Source organism: Herpailurus yagouaroundi, unplaced genomic scaffold (assembly GCF_014898765.1).
Source record: "Herpailurus yagouaroundi ecotype Mexico unplaced genomic scaffold, PumYag 250, whole genome shotgun sequence".
NCBI classification, from domain to species: Eukaryota; Metazoa; Chordata; class Mammalia; order Carnivora; family Felidae; genus Herpailurus; species Herpailurus yagouaroundi.
In genome coordinates this window covers 23,127,831-23,148,783 of record NW_024412467.1, presented here as the reverse complement: position 1 = coordinate 23,148,783, position 20,953 = coordinate 23,127,831, and the positions used below count along the sequence as shown (strand labels likewise).

Sequence of the window (20,953 nt, the reverse complement as noted above, 5' to 3'; positions counted from 1 at the left end):
ATGTTCTGTAAAAACCAGAATACAAAGTTCTGTACTCATTTTGTGATTCAACCTAAATGTGACTTCCTTTGTGAAGTTTTTCCTGATTCTTTTGCTCTACAGTAGAATTATCACTCAAGTGGAACTTTCTCTGGTTGCCATAGAACCTGGCACATACCTCTATCATTACCCTTACTAGATAATGTTCCCATTTTTATGTAACAGTTGTCTCTCTAAGGGACTACCCTATTAAGTTCATTACCTTTTCTGAAAAATTCTTTAAAGACCTAACTATACTCAGTCTCTCATTTTTCTCTTCATCTCCTCCAACTTTTCCTTGAATCTACTCCAAACTTGCTTTTGCTCTCAACCATACCACTAAAACTTACATTATCGTGCCCATTGACAATTTCCATGTTCTCAAATCCAATGGTGAATTCTCAGGCCACATCTTACTTGACTTATTAGCAGCAATTGGAACAACTGATCACTCTTAAGGATCCCCCCTGACCTGGTTTCCCTCTACTTTCCTAGTGGCTCCTCTTCATCTCATCAACATCTAAAAATTGTAGGACCTCAGGGTTCATTCCTCAGATCTCTTCTCTTTTCTATCAACATTCCCTCCCTTGAAGATCTTGCCTTAGTTCTAGATACTATCCATGTGTTGATAACATTCTAATTTATATTTCCCATCTGTACTTCTTCCCTGAACTCCATACTCATATATCCACCTGCCTACTTGACATCTCACCTGGATGTTTAATAGACCATCTCAAATTTTAACATGTTTAGAGCTCCTCATATTTCCACAAATGTGCTTTGACACTACTCTTTCCCTTCTCCATCAGCAACTCTGTCCTTCCAATTACACTGAGAACAGAAAACTTCTGGTTTCTTCATTTCTTACATCCAGTTTCTGATCTACAAGCTAATCATCACTTCCACCTTCATATTTTACCCAGAATCTGACAATTCCTTGATATCCCCATTGCTATCACTCTCATTGAAGTCATCCTTACTTGTCAACATTACTGTAATAACCTTCAAACTTGTCTTCCCACTTTGTTCTTGTTCCTTTTAGTGTATTTTCAACTCAGCATCCAAAATGATCCCATTATAAGATAATTTAGAACATGCTTCTCTTCTGCACAAAATCTTTCAATGACTCCCTAATTCGGAGTAAGAGGCAAACTTCTCTAAATTACCTACAAAGCCTCACATGATCTCCCTGCTCCCGCCTAACTTTTCTGACCTCATCCTCTATTCCTACTTTCTTGCTCCTTCCACAGGCACCTCCTTGCCGTGCCCCCATCTCTGAGCCTTTGTTCTTGCTTTTCCACAAAATACCTCATTGCTTCCTCTCCCTAAAATATCCTCATGGCTTCATCCCTCACTTCCTTTAGTTATTCACTCAAATATTACCTTTACAACCAGCCATCCATCTAATACTGTGATACACTCCCCCTACATACATGCACATCTCCTATCCAACATCGGTGCTTTTTTCTCTTAGCACTTACCACCCACTAACATACTACATAGTTTCCTCATTCATTCATTCATCTTCCTCACTAGCATGTAAGCTCCACACGGGTAGGTATTTTTGATTTATTCACAACTGAGTCCTTAGTGTCTGGAACAGGTGCTGTGCAAGTATTTATTGAATGAATGAGTGCCTTTTTGTATCACTTGTATCTACCATCAGATATTTTTGTAGCTGGTACCTGCTTAGCATACATTAGTCAGAAATGTTTGTGAATGAACAGGTACCCCGTATATATACATATTTTTAAAATAAAGAAAATTTTTTAACAGTTTTAGTTTCAAAGCAAAATTGGGTGGAAAGAGAATACTCTCACATATCCTACCTGCCTCCCAACCCCAAACACACAGCCTTTCCCACTATGAACATCCTGCACCAGTGCGGTACATTTGTTACAATCAATCAACCAACACTGACACATTATCAAGCAAAGTCCCATTCACATCTGGTCTCACTCTTTGTGTTGCGTATTTGTGGGTTTTGACAATGTATAATGTATTCATCATTACAACATTATACAGAATAGCTTCCCTGCCCTAAAAATCCTCTGTGCTCCACCTCCCTACAAATCTGACAACCACTGATTTTTTTTCCCACTGACTCCATACTTTTGCCGTCTCCAGAATGTCATATAGTTGGAATCAGATGTAGCTTTTTCAGATTGGCTTTCACTTAGAAATAAATAAGCATTTAAGGTTCTTCCATTCCTTTTCATGGCTTGACGGCTTTTTCTTTTCTTTTTTTTTTGTTTTAGTGCTAAGTAACATTTCATTGTATAGATGGACCAGTGTTTTTGTACATTCACATACCAAGAAGAACATCTTGGTTGCCTTCAAGTTTTGGCAATTAGGAATAAATGTGCTATAAACATTCATGTCAGATTTTTGTGTAAATATAAGCATTCAACGTTTTTGGGTAAATATTAAGGTATGGGGTTTCTGGATCATATAATAGGATTATTTGCAGTTTTCTAATGCCCAACTTTCTTCCTAAGTGGCTCTACCAATTTGTGCTCACGGCAACAATGAATGAGGATTCCTGTTGCACCACATCCTCATCCACATGTATTCTCAGTGTTTTAGATTTTGGCCATTCCAATAGGTATGCAGTGGTATTTCATTGTTGTTTTAAATTTGCAATTCCCTAATGACCTACAATGTTGAGGACCTTTTCATGTGCTTATTTGCCATCTGTATGGTGAGGTGTCTGTTCAGATCTTTTGCCCATTTTCTAATGGGGTTACTCCTTTTATTGTTGAGTTTTTAGGATATTTTGGATAGCAATACTTTATCAGATGTTCTTTGCAAATACTTTCTCCCAATCTGTGACTTCCCGTTCTCTTGAAGAATGCATTTGACCCTTGAATGCAGAGGTTAGGGGCACCCCTAACCCCACAGTTGAAAATCCACATATAACTTTTGACTCCCCCAAAACTTTACTAACAACCTACTGCTGACTAGACGCCTTACTAACAGTCTATTTAACATATATTTTACGTGTTATATATTGTATTCTTACAATAATCTAGGTAAATGTAAATGTTCAAAATATGAGGAAAATATTTATAGTACTCTATTGTATTTATTGGGGGAAAAAAACCCACCTATAAGCGGTACCCCCATAGTTCAAACTCCTGTTCTTCAACGGTCAACTGTGTATCTTTTTACAACAGGTAATCATGCTATGAATAATTGCTTTCTAATATAGCACTATAGCACTTCCCATTTTGCGTGATCACCATTCTAAAAGGCTGCAAGATAAGTATCACATTTCTTCCACCACAGAGGATTTTATTATCCTCACTTCACGTGTGAAGGGAGATAAGAGAATGGTGATTTGCCTAAGGCTGTAGCGCCGATAACCCGCAGAGCTCAGAGTGGGAGTTGGAAAGAGCGGTGTAGTGCTTACCCCTAGGCCAAGCTGCCCCTCCCCGACCGCGGAGGTTTCTATGACTAGGTAACATTTCCTCTTTTGGCCTCCCACCGACTTTAAAAGCCAAGATTCTCAGGGTGACAACTCCGGGATTTAAAATCTGGGGGCAAGGCCAGTTGGCTGCGGGGCGGGCGCTCTCCTCCTACACGGCTTTGGAGCCCGCGGAGGCGGAGCGAGCAGTCCACGCCCTCTCGCCGGTCCCAGCGCACTTAAGTGACACGCAGAGGGCGCGGACACCGGACCTAGCCTGCAGGAGCACGGCGGTCCTGCCGGGCCTACATCTCCAGGTGCGCGAGCCCGCTGTCCCGCTGGGGCGAGGGAGCCGGGGCCGCGCGGCCAGACGCGCGCTGACCAGCGGGGCCCACGGCGCCGGGCGCGGCGAGCCACTCCGCGGCCCGGCCTCCCCGAGTCTGACGGGCTCTGTCCCCGGTGACCACCTCTGTCAGGCTCGGGCGTCGGCCCCCTGCTCGCTCCGGCTAGACTGTCGCGACGTCGGAGTAATTCCGGAGTCTCCCACCGCCGCTTCTTCCCTGACCCAGGCCTCGGGAAATTTGCCGCGGAAACGAAAGTAAATTAAGTCTGGGTGCGTCTGCGCGGAAGGAGCGGCTGCCACATCCAGGTTCTTTGCAGAGAGGCTTGCAGGCGGGGCGGGGCTTCCTGATTAGGCCGATGGGCGGCGGGCGGGGACGGCGTGCACAGGAAGTCGAACTGTGAGTGGGCCTGTCGGGTGGTGGGCGGAGCTCGCGGCTGTCGAGGAAGTAGAGCTGTTTGCAAGTCTTCCGTATTCCCTGAAATTGGGTGGTGGGCAGGGCCCGCGGAATTTTCTGGGGTCCTGTGCAGAATTGTCAAACGCTCTGGGCCTTTTTCATCAGATGTACTCGGTACAAGGGCGGAAACCTGCCCTCGGGCCAGGATGACGGTGTGGCGTTGCGTTGTTGCTATCATTTTATAGCGTTGATGGGTTTTTATTGCAGTATCCTTAAGGTACAGTGGTGCGTGCTCTGGTCACTATAGGATTACGTAGCTGTCCCAGGGTGGGACTGCTTACCAACCCTTTGAAAGGGCCTTTTACTCTTCCCCTTGGGGCTGCGCTGGTTGCGGAGATAATCAAAAGCATTTCCGGATAATCTTAGACTTGAGCTGGTAAATGGAAAAGAAGGGCCAACTGCCATAGCGACAAAAGGGACGAATATCATAACCCTAGGAGACCTCTTAGGTAGTCATGGCAAGTTTTCTTTTACGAAGTACTGCAGAATCTCTTCAGGATTTTGAAGAGGTTAAGCTACAACCTCCTTTCCTAAGCATTTGACAAAACCTCAGGGATTGGAGGAGGAGCAGTTATTTCTTTATTTCTTGCTGATCTTTGGCTCTTCCTTGTCCAGAGCTCCTGTTTATCTTGGGCAAAGCCTGAGGCTGTTACATTCAACCACTCTTCTGAAGTCCTTTGGTAAATAGATAGGTGACAGAGTAAGGAGGAAATTGTGATCAAGTAAAAATGTAGAGGGGCGCCTGGGTGGCTCAGTGGGTTAAACATCCGACTTCTGCTCAGATCATGATCTCACAGTATGTGGGTGTGAGTCCCGCATTGGGTTCTGTGTTGACAGCTCAGAGCCTTGGAGCCTTCTTCAGATTCTGTGTCTCCCTCTCTCTCTACCCCTCCCCCGCTTGTGCTTTCTCTGTCTCTCTCTCTCTCTCTCTCTCTCTCTCTCAAAAATAAGTAATAAACATTAAAAAAAGTTTTTTAAAAAAAAGTGAAAAATGGGGGAGCCTGGGTGGCGCAGTGGGTTAAGCATCCAACTTTTCATTTCGGCTCAGGTCATGATCTAAGAGTTCGTGAAATCCAGATCAAGCTCCTCTTGCCTTCCGCTATCCGAGTCTGCAGTGACAGTGTGGAGCCTGCTTGGGATTTTCTCTTTCCCTCTCTTTCTGCCCCTCTTTCTGCTCCTGCTCTCCCTCTCTGAAAATAAATTAAAAAAAATTTTTTTTTAATGTTGAAAACCGCAGGTCTTCTAAACACAAAAAGTGAAGACCAGGTTTACTTAAAATTTAGGATGTGTCATTATTATTGCTAATAAAACAGCAACAGTGATTAACTTTAATTTTCATTTTCCTCTGTCTGTACTATATTGAGCACCAGAGATATGTTACACTTTTGAGAATGTGAATATTAATGAGGTTAAGAAAAATGCCTTAAATATCAACTTCCAAAATGGCAAACTCTTATGTGGTGCTTATTAATCCATAATATATCAATACCACAAATATGATCTGGAATTTGAAAAAATATATGTGGATTCCTGTGCTTTGGTTGGATGTTGTACTCTGGCAAAAATGATTCCATCAGCCTGTAGAGTATTGATTTTGAATCACATATTTTATGTTCTAAAAATTTAATCTGTGTTTTCCCTATTTCTGACTGTAACATACTCATTTAATATAGGTGAACAAGGCTACAATATTAGGTTTTTGCATGGAATTTTAAGAAAGAGTATAGTTTACTATCTAGAGAAGTAGCATGTGTTAGTGAATTGATGGTGGAGGTTTGAATGAAGAAACAAAAGTTCAGTTCCAGGATCTGCCACTTTAGGTGAATCATTTAACTCCAGATTTTAGTTTGTTTATTTCTAAATTGGAATGATAAGAATAAAACGTACTCATGGGGTCATAATGTGCTAATGTACGTGATAATACTTGGTTAAACACTTTCAGTCTTGTCCTTTGCTTTTCATTGGGTTCTTCCTTACTCAGGGCTCTTGTTTATCTGGGGCAAGACATTAAGCTGTTATAATTATAAGAACGTTAGAGAAGTCCATGTTGGATACTTGAGTAAAATCTGAGTTCTATTAGCAGGGAAGAGGGGGGCAATGATAGGTAGGCAGCTGACATTTTCTGACTCTTTATGTATGGTCATCATTGAAAAATTTTTAAAAAATAGTCTTCTACCACTGAAAGGTAAATATGAATATCTTTAAGTCTTTTTAAAACTTAAAAAACATTTTTTAACGTTTTTTATTTATTTCTGAGAGACAGAGAATGAGCGGGGGAAGAAGCAGAAAGAAAGGGAGACACAGAATCTGAAGCAGGCTCCAGGCTCTGAGCTCTGAGCTGTCAGCATACAGCCTGATGCAGGGCTTAAACTCATGAATGGCCAGATCATGACCTGAGCCAAAGTCTGATGCTCAACCAACTGATCCACCAGGCGCCTCTTTTTAAAACTTTTTTATTAAAGTGTAACATTAAATGTGAAGTGAACATTTCATAACTGAACAGCTCTATGAAGTATCACAAAGTGAACATTACACAGGTTAAGAAAAAGAACATTGCCAAGGCACCCTCAAGATGAAGCTAAACATCTCTTTCCCAGCTGTTGGCTGCCAGAAACTCATTGAGGTGGACGATGAACGCAGACTTCGTACCTTTTATGAGAAGCGAATGGCCACAGAAGTTGCTGCTGAGGCTTTAGGGGAAGAATGGAAGGGTTACATGGTCCAGATCAGTGGTGGCAATGACAAACAAGCCTTCCCCATGAAGCAGGGTGTTTTTACCCATGGCCGTGTCTGCCTGCTGCTGAGTAAGGGGCATTCCTGCTACTGACCACGGAGGACTGGAGAAAGAAAGCACAAATCTGTTTGGGGTTGCATTGTGGATGCCAATCTCAGTGTTCTTAACTTGAACATTGTGAAAAAAGGGAAGAAGGATATTCCTGGACTTACTGATACTACTGTGCCTCATCCCCTGGGGCCCAAGAGAGCTAGCAGAATCCGCAAGCTTTTCAGTCTCTCGAAGGAAGATGATGTCTGCCAGTATGTTGTGAGAAAGCCCCTAAACAAAGAAGGTAAGAAACTTTGAACCAAACACCCAAGGTTCAGTGTCTTGTTACTCCACGTGTCCTCCAACACAAATGTCGGCGCATTGCTTTAAGAAAGAGTGCATGAAGAAAAGCAAGGAAGAGGCTGCAGAATATGCTAAACTTTTGGCCAAGAGAATGAAGGAGGCCAAAGAAAAACACCAGAAACAGATTGCCAAGAGACGGAGGGTGACTTCTCTGAGAGCTTCTACCTCAAAGCCTGAGTCTAGTCAAAAATGAGATTGTTACAAGAGGAACAAATAAATAAGATCAGACATCAAACCAAAAAAAAAAAAAAAAAAAGGAAAAAAAAAAAAAAAAAAAAAAGAACATTGCCATGATTCTGAAGTAAGAGGTTCACTGTCTCCTGTCTTCTGTCATAGTGATCACTGTCCTGCCTGTTAATATCATGAATTAATTCTGCCTTTGTTTATGGCATTATTATTTATTATTTATTTGTATTTCCCCCAGTTTTAGTGAGGTTTAACTGACAAAATTGAGTACAGAATATGAGTATTTTCATATAAATATATATAGATTTATTTTGCTTTAGGAGAAATTTTAGAAATTTGTAAAATTCCTTGAAATTTTCAGTTAATCTCAGTGGACAAAATTTGCTTTCCTGAGTCCATGAATTAACATCTGTTTATGAAAAAAACAGTAAGAAATTCCATTAAAATGGACATAATTACATTATTAGTTGAAATTAGTTATCATCAGGTGATGTAAGAGGGCAGTGTGCTTTCATTAGTTACTCTGTAACATGGCCTTATATTGTGGTTTTCTACCTGCCTCCATTGAGTGTTTTTGTGACTCTTGGGTATCTAAACTACTCACAAGACCTTTCTAAGATAGTCAGTGCTTATAAAATTGAATTGTTCCATGGAAAAAAGGGAGGAAAAAAAACCAACAACAGTGAAAACAAAAGAAATCACTGGAAACCATGCAAGAGGTGCACAGGATTAAGTAAGACCAGACCAAACCAACAAACTGCAAGACTGGAAGGAGAACTGACTTGGGTCCGGAGCCGGCCTCACAAAGGGCGGTGGAATCACCTGGAGGCCTCCTTCCCCTAAGATTCATCATGCTTGCAGGAGGCACTGCAAATCCTAGTTGGTTCTGGCAAATTTGAGGAGACAAGATCTTGGCTGAAGGAGAGAGAGCTAGTAGAACTCAAAAGAAGTTGAAATCTTATACCCGAATGGCATATTTCAGGGTTAATAATTCCTTCCTGTTTCTTTACTCTGTGAGCCTTTTTTTAAAAAAAAATTTTATTGGGGCGCCTGGGTGGCGCAGTCGGTTAAGCGGCCGACTTCAGCCAGGTCACGATCTCGTGGTCCGCGAGTTCGAGCCCCGCGTCGGGCTCTGGCCTGATGGCTCAGAGCCTGGAGCCTGTTTCCGATTCTGTGTCTCCCTCTCTCTCTGCCCCTCCCCCGTTCATGCTCTGTCTCTCTCTGTCCCAAAAATAAATAAACGTTGAAAAAAACATTTTTATTAAAAAAATTTATTTTTTTAATTTATTTATTTTTCAGAGACAGAGCACAAAGTAGGGGAGGGGTGTGGGGTGGGGGGTGGGGCAGGCAGGGGCACACAGAATCCAAAGCAGGCTCCAGGCTTTGAGCTGTCAGTACAGAGCCCGATGTGGGGCTTGAACTCACCATGAGATCATGACCTGAGCCAAAGTCAGATGCTCAAATGACTGAGCCACCCAAGCACCCTGAGCCTTTTTTTTTTTTAAAGGTTATTAAATATTCATATACAACATTATTTTTGAAAACTGCTAGATATATTTCAGAGTATGGATGTGCCATAATTTCTTCTGTCTTCTGTGTGTGTAAATTGTTTTGTATGCTTTTGACGTTCTATGTAATGTTGCCAGGAACATCCTTGTAAATAATCTATCTCAGCAGCTCTGATTTAATTAAAGAAATACTGAGTGAAGGAATTATTCTCTTTAAGAAATACATTTTATTGGGGGCGCCTGGGTGGCTCAGTTGGTTGAGTGTCTGACTTCTGCTCAGGTCATGATTTTACAGCCCATGAGTTCGAGCCCCACATCGGGTTCTGTGCTGACAGCTCAGAGTCTGGAGCTTGCTTTGGATATGTGTGTGTGTCTCTCTTTCTGCCCCTCCCCTGCTCACGCCCTCTCTCTCAAAAATAAATAAACACTAAAAAATTAAAAGAAATACATGTTGTTATAAATGTATTTCATGTTTATTGAAGGAAATTTGGAAAATGTAAAAGTGTACAGAAGAAAGTAAAAATCACCCTTCTATCCAGATATAATCCTTGCTAACATGTTGATGTCTTTTGTTGTCTTTTTTTTTCTGTATGTGTGTCTATATATCTAGACATCTACCTGTATGTATAGATTTTTTTATTTTTACCTGTAATTTTGAATGATTATATAATAGTCCATCTTATGAATGTCCTATAATTCATTTAACTGTATCTTTTATTTTTGGACAAATAGTTCTTTTTAAAAAATAATCAGGGGCGCCTGGGTGGCGCAGTCGGTTAAGCGTCCGACTTCAGCCAGGTCACGATCTCACGGTCCGTGAGTTCGAGCCCCGCGTCGGGCTCTGGGCTGACGGCTTGGAGCCCGGAGCCTGTTTCCGATTCTGTGTCTCCCTCTCTCTCTGCCCCTCCCCCGTTCATGCTCTGTCTCTCTCTGTCCCAAAAATAAATAAACGTTGAAAAAAAAAAAAATCATCCATTTAATGATCAACTGCCATATGCTAGGTTTTGTCCTAGACATTGCAGACGGTGTGCAAGGTAGTTTCCTGCCTTCTGTGAAATTAATTAGAAATAATTCTCAAATTAGAGCTGTCTTAACTGTTTCAAGGGAGAAGTAAAAGGTGCCGTGAAAATGTCTAATGGGAAGACCTAGGATGATTTCCTTGAGGAAATGACATTTCACTGAGACCTGAAGGATGAATAGGATGAGCCAGGAGAAGAATACGCCCTAAGAGATTTATAGGGGAGAGTGGAACAAATTACTCTGTCTCCTCCCACTCTACCATTCTTACAGGGATGGATCAGTAGAGCACTGCTGAGCAGAGGATCTCAGCTGCACCCTGGCATTCTCAAAACCCACTGAAACGGGTTAAATATGGATAAATGTGGGCGGCTGGGCCAATCATAGCCAAAATCATAAAGTAGGAAATGTGTTTTCCTCTCAGAAATGAGGAAATTGAGGCTTATGTAAGTTACCCAAGTCACGGGACTAACAAATTTTAGAGCTAGAGTTCATACTCACAAGAGAAAGGTCTGTGCTCTTTCCACAGCATTTATGGCTCTGCTACCTCTCCTTCTATGCCTGACCCAGCTCCATCACCACCCTCTACCCCTCGTCTTCATGCCCGTTATTTAGGTAGCCTCCCCCACTCCCTGTCTACCTGATAGATGTGCATCTTTCCAGAGGGTGCTTCCTCTTGTTTGGGGATGTCTTATGTTATAGAAATAGTGTTGTCTACTGTGCTGCTATGTGAGCTTTCTGGGGGTGGCATGGTCTATCCACAGCCTTTGTACAAGGTGTAGATGGTAACCTGAGGCAGATGACCACAGGCCATACACAAGACCACTATCAGCTTAGGCATTTTCAGAAACACCTGAGGTAATTTTTTAAAAAATTCTCTGCCTCAGAATATTCTATTATGAAAAATTTCAAAGTGTAAAGTTAAAAAGATTTTACACCCACAGCTAACATAATATTCCATGGTGAAAACCTGAAAGCTTTTTGTCTAAGATCAGGAATAGGACAAGGATGCCCAAACTTGCCACTTTTATTCAACATGATATTGGAAGCACTAGCCACAGCAATTAGGCAAGAAAAAGAAATAAAAGCATCCAAATTGGAAAGGAAAAAGCAAAGCTGTCACTATTTACAGAAGACATGATATTATCTATGGGAAACCATGAGGATTCCATAAAAAAACTGTTAGAAGTAATAAATGAATTCGGTAATGTTGTAGGATACAAAATCAATATAAAAAAATCTGTTGCATTTCTAGACACTAATAATGAGCTATCAAAGAGTAATTAAGAAAACAGTTCTGTTTTTCAGTTGCATCAAAAAGAAAAAAAAGTGCCTGGGGGGTCACCTGGGTGGCTCAGTTAAGTGTTCCACTTCCACTCATGTTATGATCTCACGGTTTGTGAGTTCGAGATCCACATCAAGTTCTGTGTTGACAGCTTAAAGCCTGGAGCCTGCTTCAGATTCTGTGTCTCCCTCTCTCTCTGCCCCACCCCTACTTGCGCTCTGTTTCTCAAAAATGAATAGATGTTAAAAAAAAATTAAAGAAAAAATGCCTAGGAATAAATTTAACCGAGGAACTGAAAAATCTGTGTACTGAAAACTATAAGATATTTTGGAAAGAAAATGAAGAAGATATAAGTGGAGAGACGTTCCATGCTCATTGGAAGAACTAATAACGTTAAAATGTCTGTACTACCCAAAGTAATATACAGATTTAATTTAATCTCTATTAAAATTCCAATGTTAGTTTTCACAGAAATAGAACAGGCAACCCTAAAATATATTGAACCACAAAAGACCCTGAATCAGCAAAGCAATCTCCAGAAAAAATGAAGCTGGAGGCATCGTGCTTCTGATTTCAGACTCTATTACAAAGCCATAGTAATTAAAATAGTGTGGCATTGGCATAAAAAGAGACTGATCAATGGAACAGAATAGAAAACCCAGAAATAAACTCACACCTGTGTGGCCAATTAATCTGCAACAAATGAGCCAAGAATATACAATGGGAAAAGGACAATCTCCTCAATAAATCATGCTGGGAAAATTGTATAGCCAAATACAAAAGCATGAAACTGACCACTATCTTATACCATACAAAAAAATTAACTTGAAATGGATTAAAGACTTGAACATAACATCTGAAACCATACAACTTATAGAAGAAACCATAGGCAATAAGCTCCTTGACATAGGTCCTGGCAGTGACTTTTTGAATGTGACACAAGTAACAGCAACAAAAGCAAAAATAAACAACTTGTACTACATCAAACTAGAAGCCTTCTTCACAGCAAAGGAAAACTGTCAACAAAATGAAAAGGCAACCTACAGAATGGAAATCAATATTTGCAAATCATGTATCTTAAGAGCTTGATATCCCAAATATATAAAGAATGCATAGCAACTTCATAGCAAAAAAAAAAAATTCCACTAAAACATGGGCAGAAGATCTGAATAGACATTTTTCCAAAGAAGACATACAGACAGACAACCAGTAAATGAAAGATCAGCATCACTCATCATCAGGGAAATGCAGGTTAAAACCACAAAGGAATATCACCTCATACCTGTTAGAACTGCTGTTACCATACAGACAAGATAACAAGTGTTGACAAGGATGTGGAGAAAAGGGAACCCTTGTGGACTGTTGGTGCGAATGTGATGTGTAGTCATTATGGAAAACAGTATGGAGCTTTCTCAAAAAATTAAAAACAGAACTACCATTTGATCCAGTAATTCCACTTCTGGGTATTTACTCAAAACAAAAACAAGGACACCAGGGTGGCTCAGTTGGTTAAATGTCTGACTTTGGCTCAGGTCATGATCTCATGGTTTGTGGGTTTGAGCCCCACGTTGGGCTCTGTGCTGACAGCTGAGACCCTGGAGCCTGCTTCAGATCCTGTGTCTCCCTTTCTCTCTACTCCTCCCCCACTCACACTCTGTTTCTCTCTCTGTTTCTCAAAAATAAACATTAAAAAAATTAAAAAATAAAAGAAAACAAAAACACTAACTCAAAAAGACATATGCAGTCCCATGTTCATAGCAGCATCAATTGCAATAGCCAAGGTATGGAAATAGCCTAAAAGTCCATCAATAGATGAATGGATAAATAAGATGTGACATATATATATATATATATATATATATATATATATATATATATGTATATATATCTTTTTCTTCTTATTATTCTCATCATTATTCAGTCATAAAAAAGAAGGAAATCCTGCCCTTTGTAACAACATGGATGGACCTTGAGGGCATTATGCTAAGTGAAGTGTCAGCAACACAAATACCATATGATCTCATTTATATGTGGAATCTTAAAAAAAAAAAAAAAAAAGAAGGAGAAGAAGAAGGAAAAGAAGATCATAGATACAGAGAACAGATTGGGGTTGCCAAAGGCAGGGTCTGGGAGAAATGGGTGAAGGGGGTCAAAAGATTTTTTAAAAATTAAAAAATCAAGAGCTACAAAAGGCAATGTGGTATTCTGGATTGGATCCTGGAACAGAAAAATGTCATTAGTTAAAAAAAAAAAAAAATGAGTTAATCAAGTAGGGTGTTTAGTTACTAGTAATGTACAAAGTTGGTTTCTTAGTTTTGTTATCTGTACTATTAGAAACTGGGTGAGGAATATATGGGAAAAATTAGTAAAAATAGAAATGTAGAAACAAATTAAAAAAAATTTTACACTGAACTTTCGTGTGTCTACCATGAATATCATTTTATTCTGCCTGCGCTATCACAGACCAGCTATTTACCACTCTACCCACCAGTTTGTCTGCAAAGTAAATTGCAGGTACCAGTACACTTTTTTCAGCATGCACTTCGTTAACAAGATAGACTTCAGTATGTTTACAGATTTTTCTTTTGTTGTAAGATTTACCTAGAGTATATTTACTGAGTATTGACAAATGCTTATGCGTGTGTAACCCTAACCCCCAATGAGATGACAGAACATTACCATCACCCAGAAAGTTTCCTCATGCCCCAAACCATTCAGTCCTCACCCTGTCCGTGGGCAACCAGTGTTCCTTTTCCAGTGTAGATTACCTTGTTCCAGAACTTAATATAGATGGAATTATACAGTATGTATTCTTTTGTACAAGGCTCCTTTTACTTACCATGTTTTGTGACTCATTCACATTGCTGTGTGTATTAGTAGTTCATTGCTTTTTATTACTGAGTAGTAATCCATAGTATGAATATACAATCCTTAAAAAAATTTTTTTTATCTTTATTTATTTTTGAGAGAGAGAGAGAGACAGAGTGTGAGCTGGGGAGGAGCAGAGAGAGAGGGAGACACGGAATCTGAAGCAGGCTCCAGGCTCTGAGCTGTCAGCACAGAGCTGACGCAGGGCTCGAACTCACAGACCACAAGATCATGACCTGAGCCAAAGTTGGGCGCTCAACTGACTGAGCCACCCAGGCACCCCTACAATCCTTTTTTAAAAATCCATTTCCTATTGATGCATAACTGTTTCCAGTTTGGGGATAACATGAATAAAGCTGCTGTGAACATCATACTAGTCTTTGGGGACATAGGACGCATCTTCATGTAGTGGAGAGAGAGAGTGAGAACTCTCATATCTTTTATAAGGACCCTGATCTCATTCATGAGGCCTCCACTTTAATGACCCAATTACCTCCCAAAGACCCCACCTCCTAATATTATCACAATGGAGTTAGAGCTTCAACAAATGAAGTTTGGGGCAGACACAAACATTCATTCTGTAGCAGCCACCATGTGGGTCATTGCCCTGCGGCCAGTGCCCTGTTCTTTTTTTAGTCCCTGGAGTTATTTTCCTTTCCATTGGCCTACCTATGCATTTGAGTGGATATTTGTGTTATGCTATCCAATACACATAGGTCTTTTGCAGCAGGAGGGTTTTAAAATTTTTCTAGTCCTCCATGTTGCCAGAAATGGAAGTCTAAAGGAATACAAATTGTGGTTTTCACATGAAAAGATGCTCAACATCACTCATCCTCAGGGAAATGCAAATAAAAACCACAATGAGATACCACCTCACACCTGTCAGAATGGCTAAAATTAACAACTCAGGAAACAACATGTTGGCAGGGATGCAGAGAAAGGGGAACCCTTTTGTACTGCTGATGGGAATGCAAACTGGTACAGCCATGCTGGAAAACAGTACAGAAGTTCCTCAAAAAGTTAAAAATAGAACTACCCTATGAGCCAGCAATTGCACTACTAGGTATTTGTCCAGAGGATAAAATACAGATTCGAAGGGGAACATGCATGCATCCCAGTGTTTATAGCAGCACTATCAACAATAGCCTAATTATGGAAAAAGCCCAAATGTCCATCGACTGATGAATGGATAAAGAAGATGTGGTGTATATACACACACACACACACACACACACACACACACACACACACACACACAATGGTATATTACTTGGCCATCAAAAAGAATGAAATCTTGCCATTTACAACAACATGGATGGAACTAGAGTGTATTATGCTAAGTGAAGTAAGTCCATCAGAAAAAAATATATGATTTCACTCATATGTGGAATTTAAGAAACAAAACAGATGAATATAGGGGAAGGAAAGAAAAGAAAATAAGATACAGAGAGGGAGGCAAACCATAAGAGACTCTTTTTTCCCCCATATTTTTAATGTTTATTCAGTTTTTGAGAGATAGAGCATGAGTGAGGGGGTGGGGGCAGAAAGAGAGGGAGGCAGAACCGAAGCAGGCTCCAGGCTCTGAGCTGTCAGCACAGAACCTGACTCAGGGCTCAAACCCACGAACCTTGAAATCATGACCTGAGCTGAAGTCAGACGCTTAGCCAACTGAGCCACCCAGGTGCCCCAGGAGACTCTTAAATATAGAGAACAAACTGAGGAGCAGGAGGGTAGGTGGTTGGGGGCTGGGCTAAATGGATGATAGGCATTAAAGAGGGCACTTGTTGGGATGAGCACTGGGTGTGTACATATGTTATGTGTAAATTCTGAAACCAATACTACACTATATGTTAACTAACTAGAACTAAAAAATAAAATAAAATAAAATAAAGCTGGAAAATGAGATCGGTAGAATACCAGTAAGAGCTTTAAATGTGAGGTTGAGAATTCTATGCTTAATTTGGTAGACAGGGTTCAGTTATACAGGGCCACACAAACCTTGTAGGTCTAGAGTTTTTGAATTATATGACTAAATATGAACTCTCATAAGATTAATCTGGCATCCTGTACGTTGGTTGGCTAGGAGAGAAGGACACTTGTTAGACGTTTTCTGTAAAAGTCTGGACAAGAGGCAACGAAAGTCTTTATTAGGAGAATGTCTGTGGGCATGGAAAGGAGTGGGTGAATCCAAAAATACTAACTGTCTGACTTGGTAAGTGATTAGTTTTAGGTTGGAAAAATCAAAGAGGTAGCCAAAGGTAGAGTGGAGGAACAGATCACATTTGTACATTAGCTAAAGATTTAACCTTTGTAGATAAGGTTTATTTTAATTTCTGGGTGCTTTTTGGAGTGTTTATCATTTCAGAAAGGGCTCAGCAATGTTTAAAATAAGTTGGGGGTCCATTTAATCCATGTATCTATGCGTATGACCTTGTTCAGTTCAAACATGTTTATCGAGCATCTATTATATCCTAAGCAGCTAACCCTTGAAAGGCACTGGGGCTAAAATTCTGAAGGAAAATAGGCATGGTTCCTGCTCCTAAAAGCAATAGTGTTTTGAAATATAATAATAAATTAGTTATTGATTCAATATTAATATAAATATAAAGATGCATATTGTGTAATGAGTGTGTACTTGTTCTAGCTCTGTTCTAAGTGGTGAAAATACAACAATGAGCAAAACAGACAAAAATTTCTACCTTCATGGAAGTTATATTACAGTAGAGGAGACTGACCCCTTGAAAGTAAACATATAAATGAGGTTATTTCAGATAATGATAATTGCTACAAAAGTGGAACTAGGTTAAAAAGTAAATATATATTAACAGAAGGGGCTTACTTTAGGCCAGGAGGCCAGTGACGGACTTTTTGAGGAGAGAGCAAATCATGCAAAATATTCAGGGAAGAGCACTCCAACCAGAGGAAAGAGTAAATGCCAAGGTCCTCAGAAGAGAAAGAACATGGCAAGTTCAAGACACAGAAACAAAGCCAGTGTGGCCAGAGTCGAATAAGCAAGAGGAAGAGAGGTAGGCAGGGGCAGCCTCTTGGAGGATTCTGTAGGTCATGGTAAGGAGTTTGGTCTTACCCTGAGTGTGTGGAGGGTTTTAGAAGTAACACAATTTAGTTTACATTTGTAAAAGGATCCTTCTGGCTGCTGTGCTGAGAGTAGTCTCTAGAGGAATAGGGATAGAATCAGGGAGACGAGGCTACGGATACACATGTCTGTCCGTATGTATGTCTCTTGTCTTTTAATGGCAAAACACAATGTTTCTCCCTTTACAAAAAGATAACCTATAATATAAAGACTTTGTCATCACTCATCATTTTTTGTTCCAATATTGGTCAATAAAACAATCTTTTAACGTTTATTTATTTTTGGGACAGAGAGAGACAGAGCATGAACGGGGGAGGGGCAGAGAGAGGGAGACACAGAATCGGAAACAGGCTCCAGGCTCTGAGCCATCAGCCCAGAGCCTGACGCGGGGCTCGAACTCACTGGACCGCGAGATCGTGACCTGGCTGAAGTCGGACGCTTAACCGACTGCGCCACCCAGGCGCCCCTAAAACAATCTTTTAAAGTAAAAATAAAATGTGGTTTTCTGTGATTCCACCGAACATATGGTAGAATTTCATATGTTTTTTGAATAATGATTTTGTGCACTAAGATGTCCTTTTGTCTTTCTTACAGGGCACATCTCCGAAGGGGGAAAAAGTGGTGCATTTTTGGACATTCTGAGGATTCATAAGGAAACCAGACATGTCCTTGGATGACATTAAGATGAAATCTAGTGACTTTTTGGAGAAGGAGCATCTTGACAGCGGGGGCTTTGGAAAGGTGTCTTTGTGTTTACACAGATCCCATGGACTCGTAATCCTGAAAAAGGTGTACACAGGCCCCAAGTGTACTGAGTGAGTTGGGAACAGAGGTGGGTGGGCCAAATTACAGGCTGGCCATGGGAAGAGTTACCGTGGAGGAGCAGGGCAAGGCAGTGGATATGCCATGGCCCAGGCTTTAGAGTGAGACAGACTGTGGCATATCAGCGTGTGGGCTTTATGTCAGATAACTCTGAAAGCTGGTTATTATTATTCTCCCTGTGCCGCTGATGAGGATTCTGAGGCTGGTTAGCAAAAAGCTTGCAGTAATAAATGATGAAAGACAAAGAGAAGGAAATAAAGAAGGGGAAGGAGATTAAGGGTAATGAGGGAGGCAATGAGAAGAAAATGGGGAGGGGTCCTTGAGATAGACTTAAATACTTCCTTCACCATTTTGGTAAGGACCAGCCCTAAGTCTGGGGGTGGGGGAAGTAGCCTATTGATTAGAAGTTCCAGAAGCCCTCTCTTTAAAGCAGCTGGTGGACTTGTTTTACCTCCCTTTGTTCCTGCCAGAGTGGTTACCAAGAGAGGCTGCCTTTTTTTTTTTTAATGTTTATTTTTGAGAGAGAGAGAGAGACAGAACGTGAGTGGGGGGGAGACAGAAAGAGAGATGGAGACACAGAATCCGAAGCAGGTTCCAGGCTCTGAGCTATCAGCACGGAGCCTGACGCGGGGCTCTCATGAACCATGAGATCATGACCTGAGCCCAAGTCAGACGCTTAACTGAGCCACCCAGACGCCCCAAGAGAGGCTGCATTTTTAATTATCCTGTCCAACGCAGCCCTTTTCTCAGGCTGCTTCTCCTGGCTGCTCTTCATTTCCTCTGCATTCATTTGTTATTGACCTACTGTTTCTTGAGCACTCACTGCCTGTAACTGGGAAGGAGGAATATGAAGATGAGCAGGAAATGCCTCTGCCTCTGGAAGCTTGTAGCCTGGACCCAGAAGGGATCAGTACATGCACAAGTACCAACACAAGCCCATGTGATGTGATGCATTGGAGCCATATGCTGTGTTTCTTGGGGGAACAAGGACAAGGGCACTAACTGTGCCCATCTTAACAGCACCTTTCTCTCCCGCAGGTACAACGAGTCCCTCCTTGAGGAGGGCAGGATGATGCACAGGCTGAGACATAATCGGGTGGTGAAGCTCCTGGGTGTCATCTTAGAAGAAGGAAACTACTCTCTGGTGATGGAGTACATGGAAAAGGGCAACCTGATGCATGTTCTGAAAGCGGAGGTAAAGAGGGCTTTGCTGTGCACCATACGGGCACAGCAGCTCGGGGGCTGCCTGTCTGTGATGGTTATTGCCACTGTGTTCTTTTGTAGCTTGTTGGTGTCAAATAACCCTTGTGTGAGTGGCTAGATACTTTGGATTTTCTGAAGTCAGTCCCCTTGTTAAAGCATCCTGGACTTTCCCGGCCCCAGAAGGTGGTCTTGCCTTCCCGTCAATCCTTGCAGACAGCTGTCTGTACCCCTCACCTGGGGAGGTCCCCCCCACCCATGTCTTAGTCTTATAGTAGGCTTTTGTCAGCCACCCCAGCATCCACTGTTCAGGGACAAGCACTGTCTTCATGATGTGAAGTATATGCTAATAGGTAACAGTAAACACTGACTGATTGGTTAAAGGATGTACACTCTCAGTAACTGTGTGTGGAGATAGAATATTGATGATTGCCCTTTGATACCATTTAAGAAACTTACAGGCTAAATATAGAACACTAGAGGCAACAACACTGGATAAGTAAGACTTAAAATAGGAAAATAAAAATTGATTTATGAAAACCAAATCACGTTGATAAAACATTTTGTAGAGTTTATCTGTTAAAAATTTTTTTTTAATGTTTATTTATTTTTGAGAGAGAGAGACACAGAGCACTAGCAGGGGAGGGGCAGAGAGACAGGCAGACACAGAATCTGAAGCAGGCTTCATCCACACTGTCAGCACAGCCTGACATGGGACTCAAACCCACAAGCCATGAGATCATGACCTGAGTCCAAATCCTATGCTTAACCAACTGAGCCATCCAGGCAACCCATAGAGTTTATTTTTCTAAAGATATTTCATTTTGTTTTGTTTTTGTTTGTTTTGAGAGAGAGCTCAGGGGAGAAGGGCAGTGGAAGAGGGAGGGAGGGAGGGAGGGAGAGAGAGAGAGGGGGAGAGAGAGAGAGAGAGAGAGAGAGAGAGAGAGAGAGAGAATCCCAAGCAGTCTTCACGCTGAACTTGATCTCACGACCATCAGATCATGACCTGAGGCGAAAACAAGAGTCAGACACTTAACCGACTGAGCCACCCAGGTGCCCTGAGTTTATCTACCTAGTAAGAGCTAGGCCTTGTGCTAGTTAATCAAGAAGCAATAGCAAATATGACACACATAAAAGGGACAGATAAGGAAGTGAACAGTATGGTGCAATTGTGTTTTGATAGACATCCTCCTAGTGTGCTGTGGGAACACAAAGGAGCAGCAGTCACTTTAGCGTGTGATAAATAGGAAGGGATTCCAGAAGGAGGATGCTTGGGCCAAAGCCCAAATGACAAGCAGATAATTAGGGAATAAGTGTTCCAGGCAGAGACAATGGCATGTGCAAAGGAATGAGAGTATGCCATATCTGGGAAACTTACAAGTAACTGGATTTGGCCAAAGCGTAGATTGCATGAGACAGTGGTGGGATGTGGCTTTCTTTAGGGCAGATATTTCCCCTTTTCCTGTCTTCTCCCCCCGACCCTACATCTGCCCAAAATTATGTCTGTTCTTCAATTCTTTTAAGTCCCAGACATCTCTCACAGATACCTGTGGGAAGGGGTAAGAGAGGTTCACCTATACACATTGTGTTGTAATTTGATCAGATTGCTCTTCTCCCCAAAACTA

At 41.3% G+C, this 20,953-nt stretch overlaps 1 protein-coding gene and 1 pseudogene across 4 annotated transcripts in view; both read left to right on the top strand.

Moving 5' to 3' along the window:
* Positions 1-3,574: 3,574 nt before the first annotated feature.
* The window catches only part of RIPK1 (receptor interacting serine/threonine kinase 1), a 42,467-nt gene continuing 25,088 nt past the window's right edge, over positions 3,575-20,953 (top strand). The window contains exons 1-3 of one of the 4 annotated variants that reach the window (XM_040460670.1): positions 3,575-3,741; positions 17,901-18,121; positions 19,167-19,323. In XM_040460670.1, the coding sequence (XP_040316604.1) occupies positions 17,970-18,121; positions 19,167-19,323 (309 nt within the window). In that variant the 5' untranslated portion in view covers positions 3,575-3,741; positions 17,901-17,969. Of the gene's footprint in view, positions 3,742-3,785; positions 4,074-17,900; positions 18,122-19,166; positions 19,324-20,953 lie in introns of those variants that run through there. The other 3 variants (XM_040460673.1, XM_040460671.1, XM_040460672.1) reach the window with 3 other exon arrangements.
* On the top strand, positions 6,598-8,577 carry LOC121020590 (40S ribosomal protein S6-like; annotated as a pseudogene).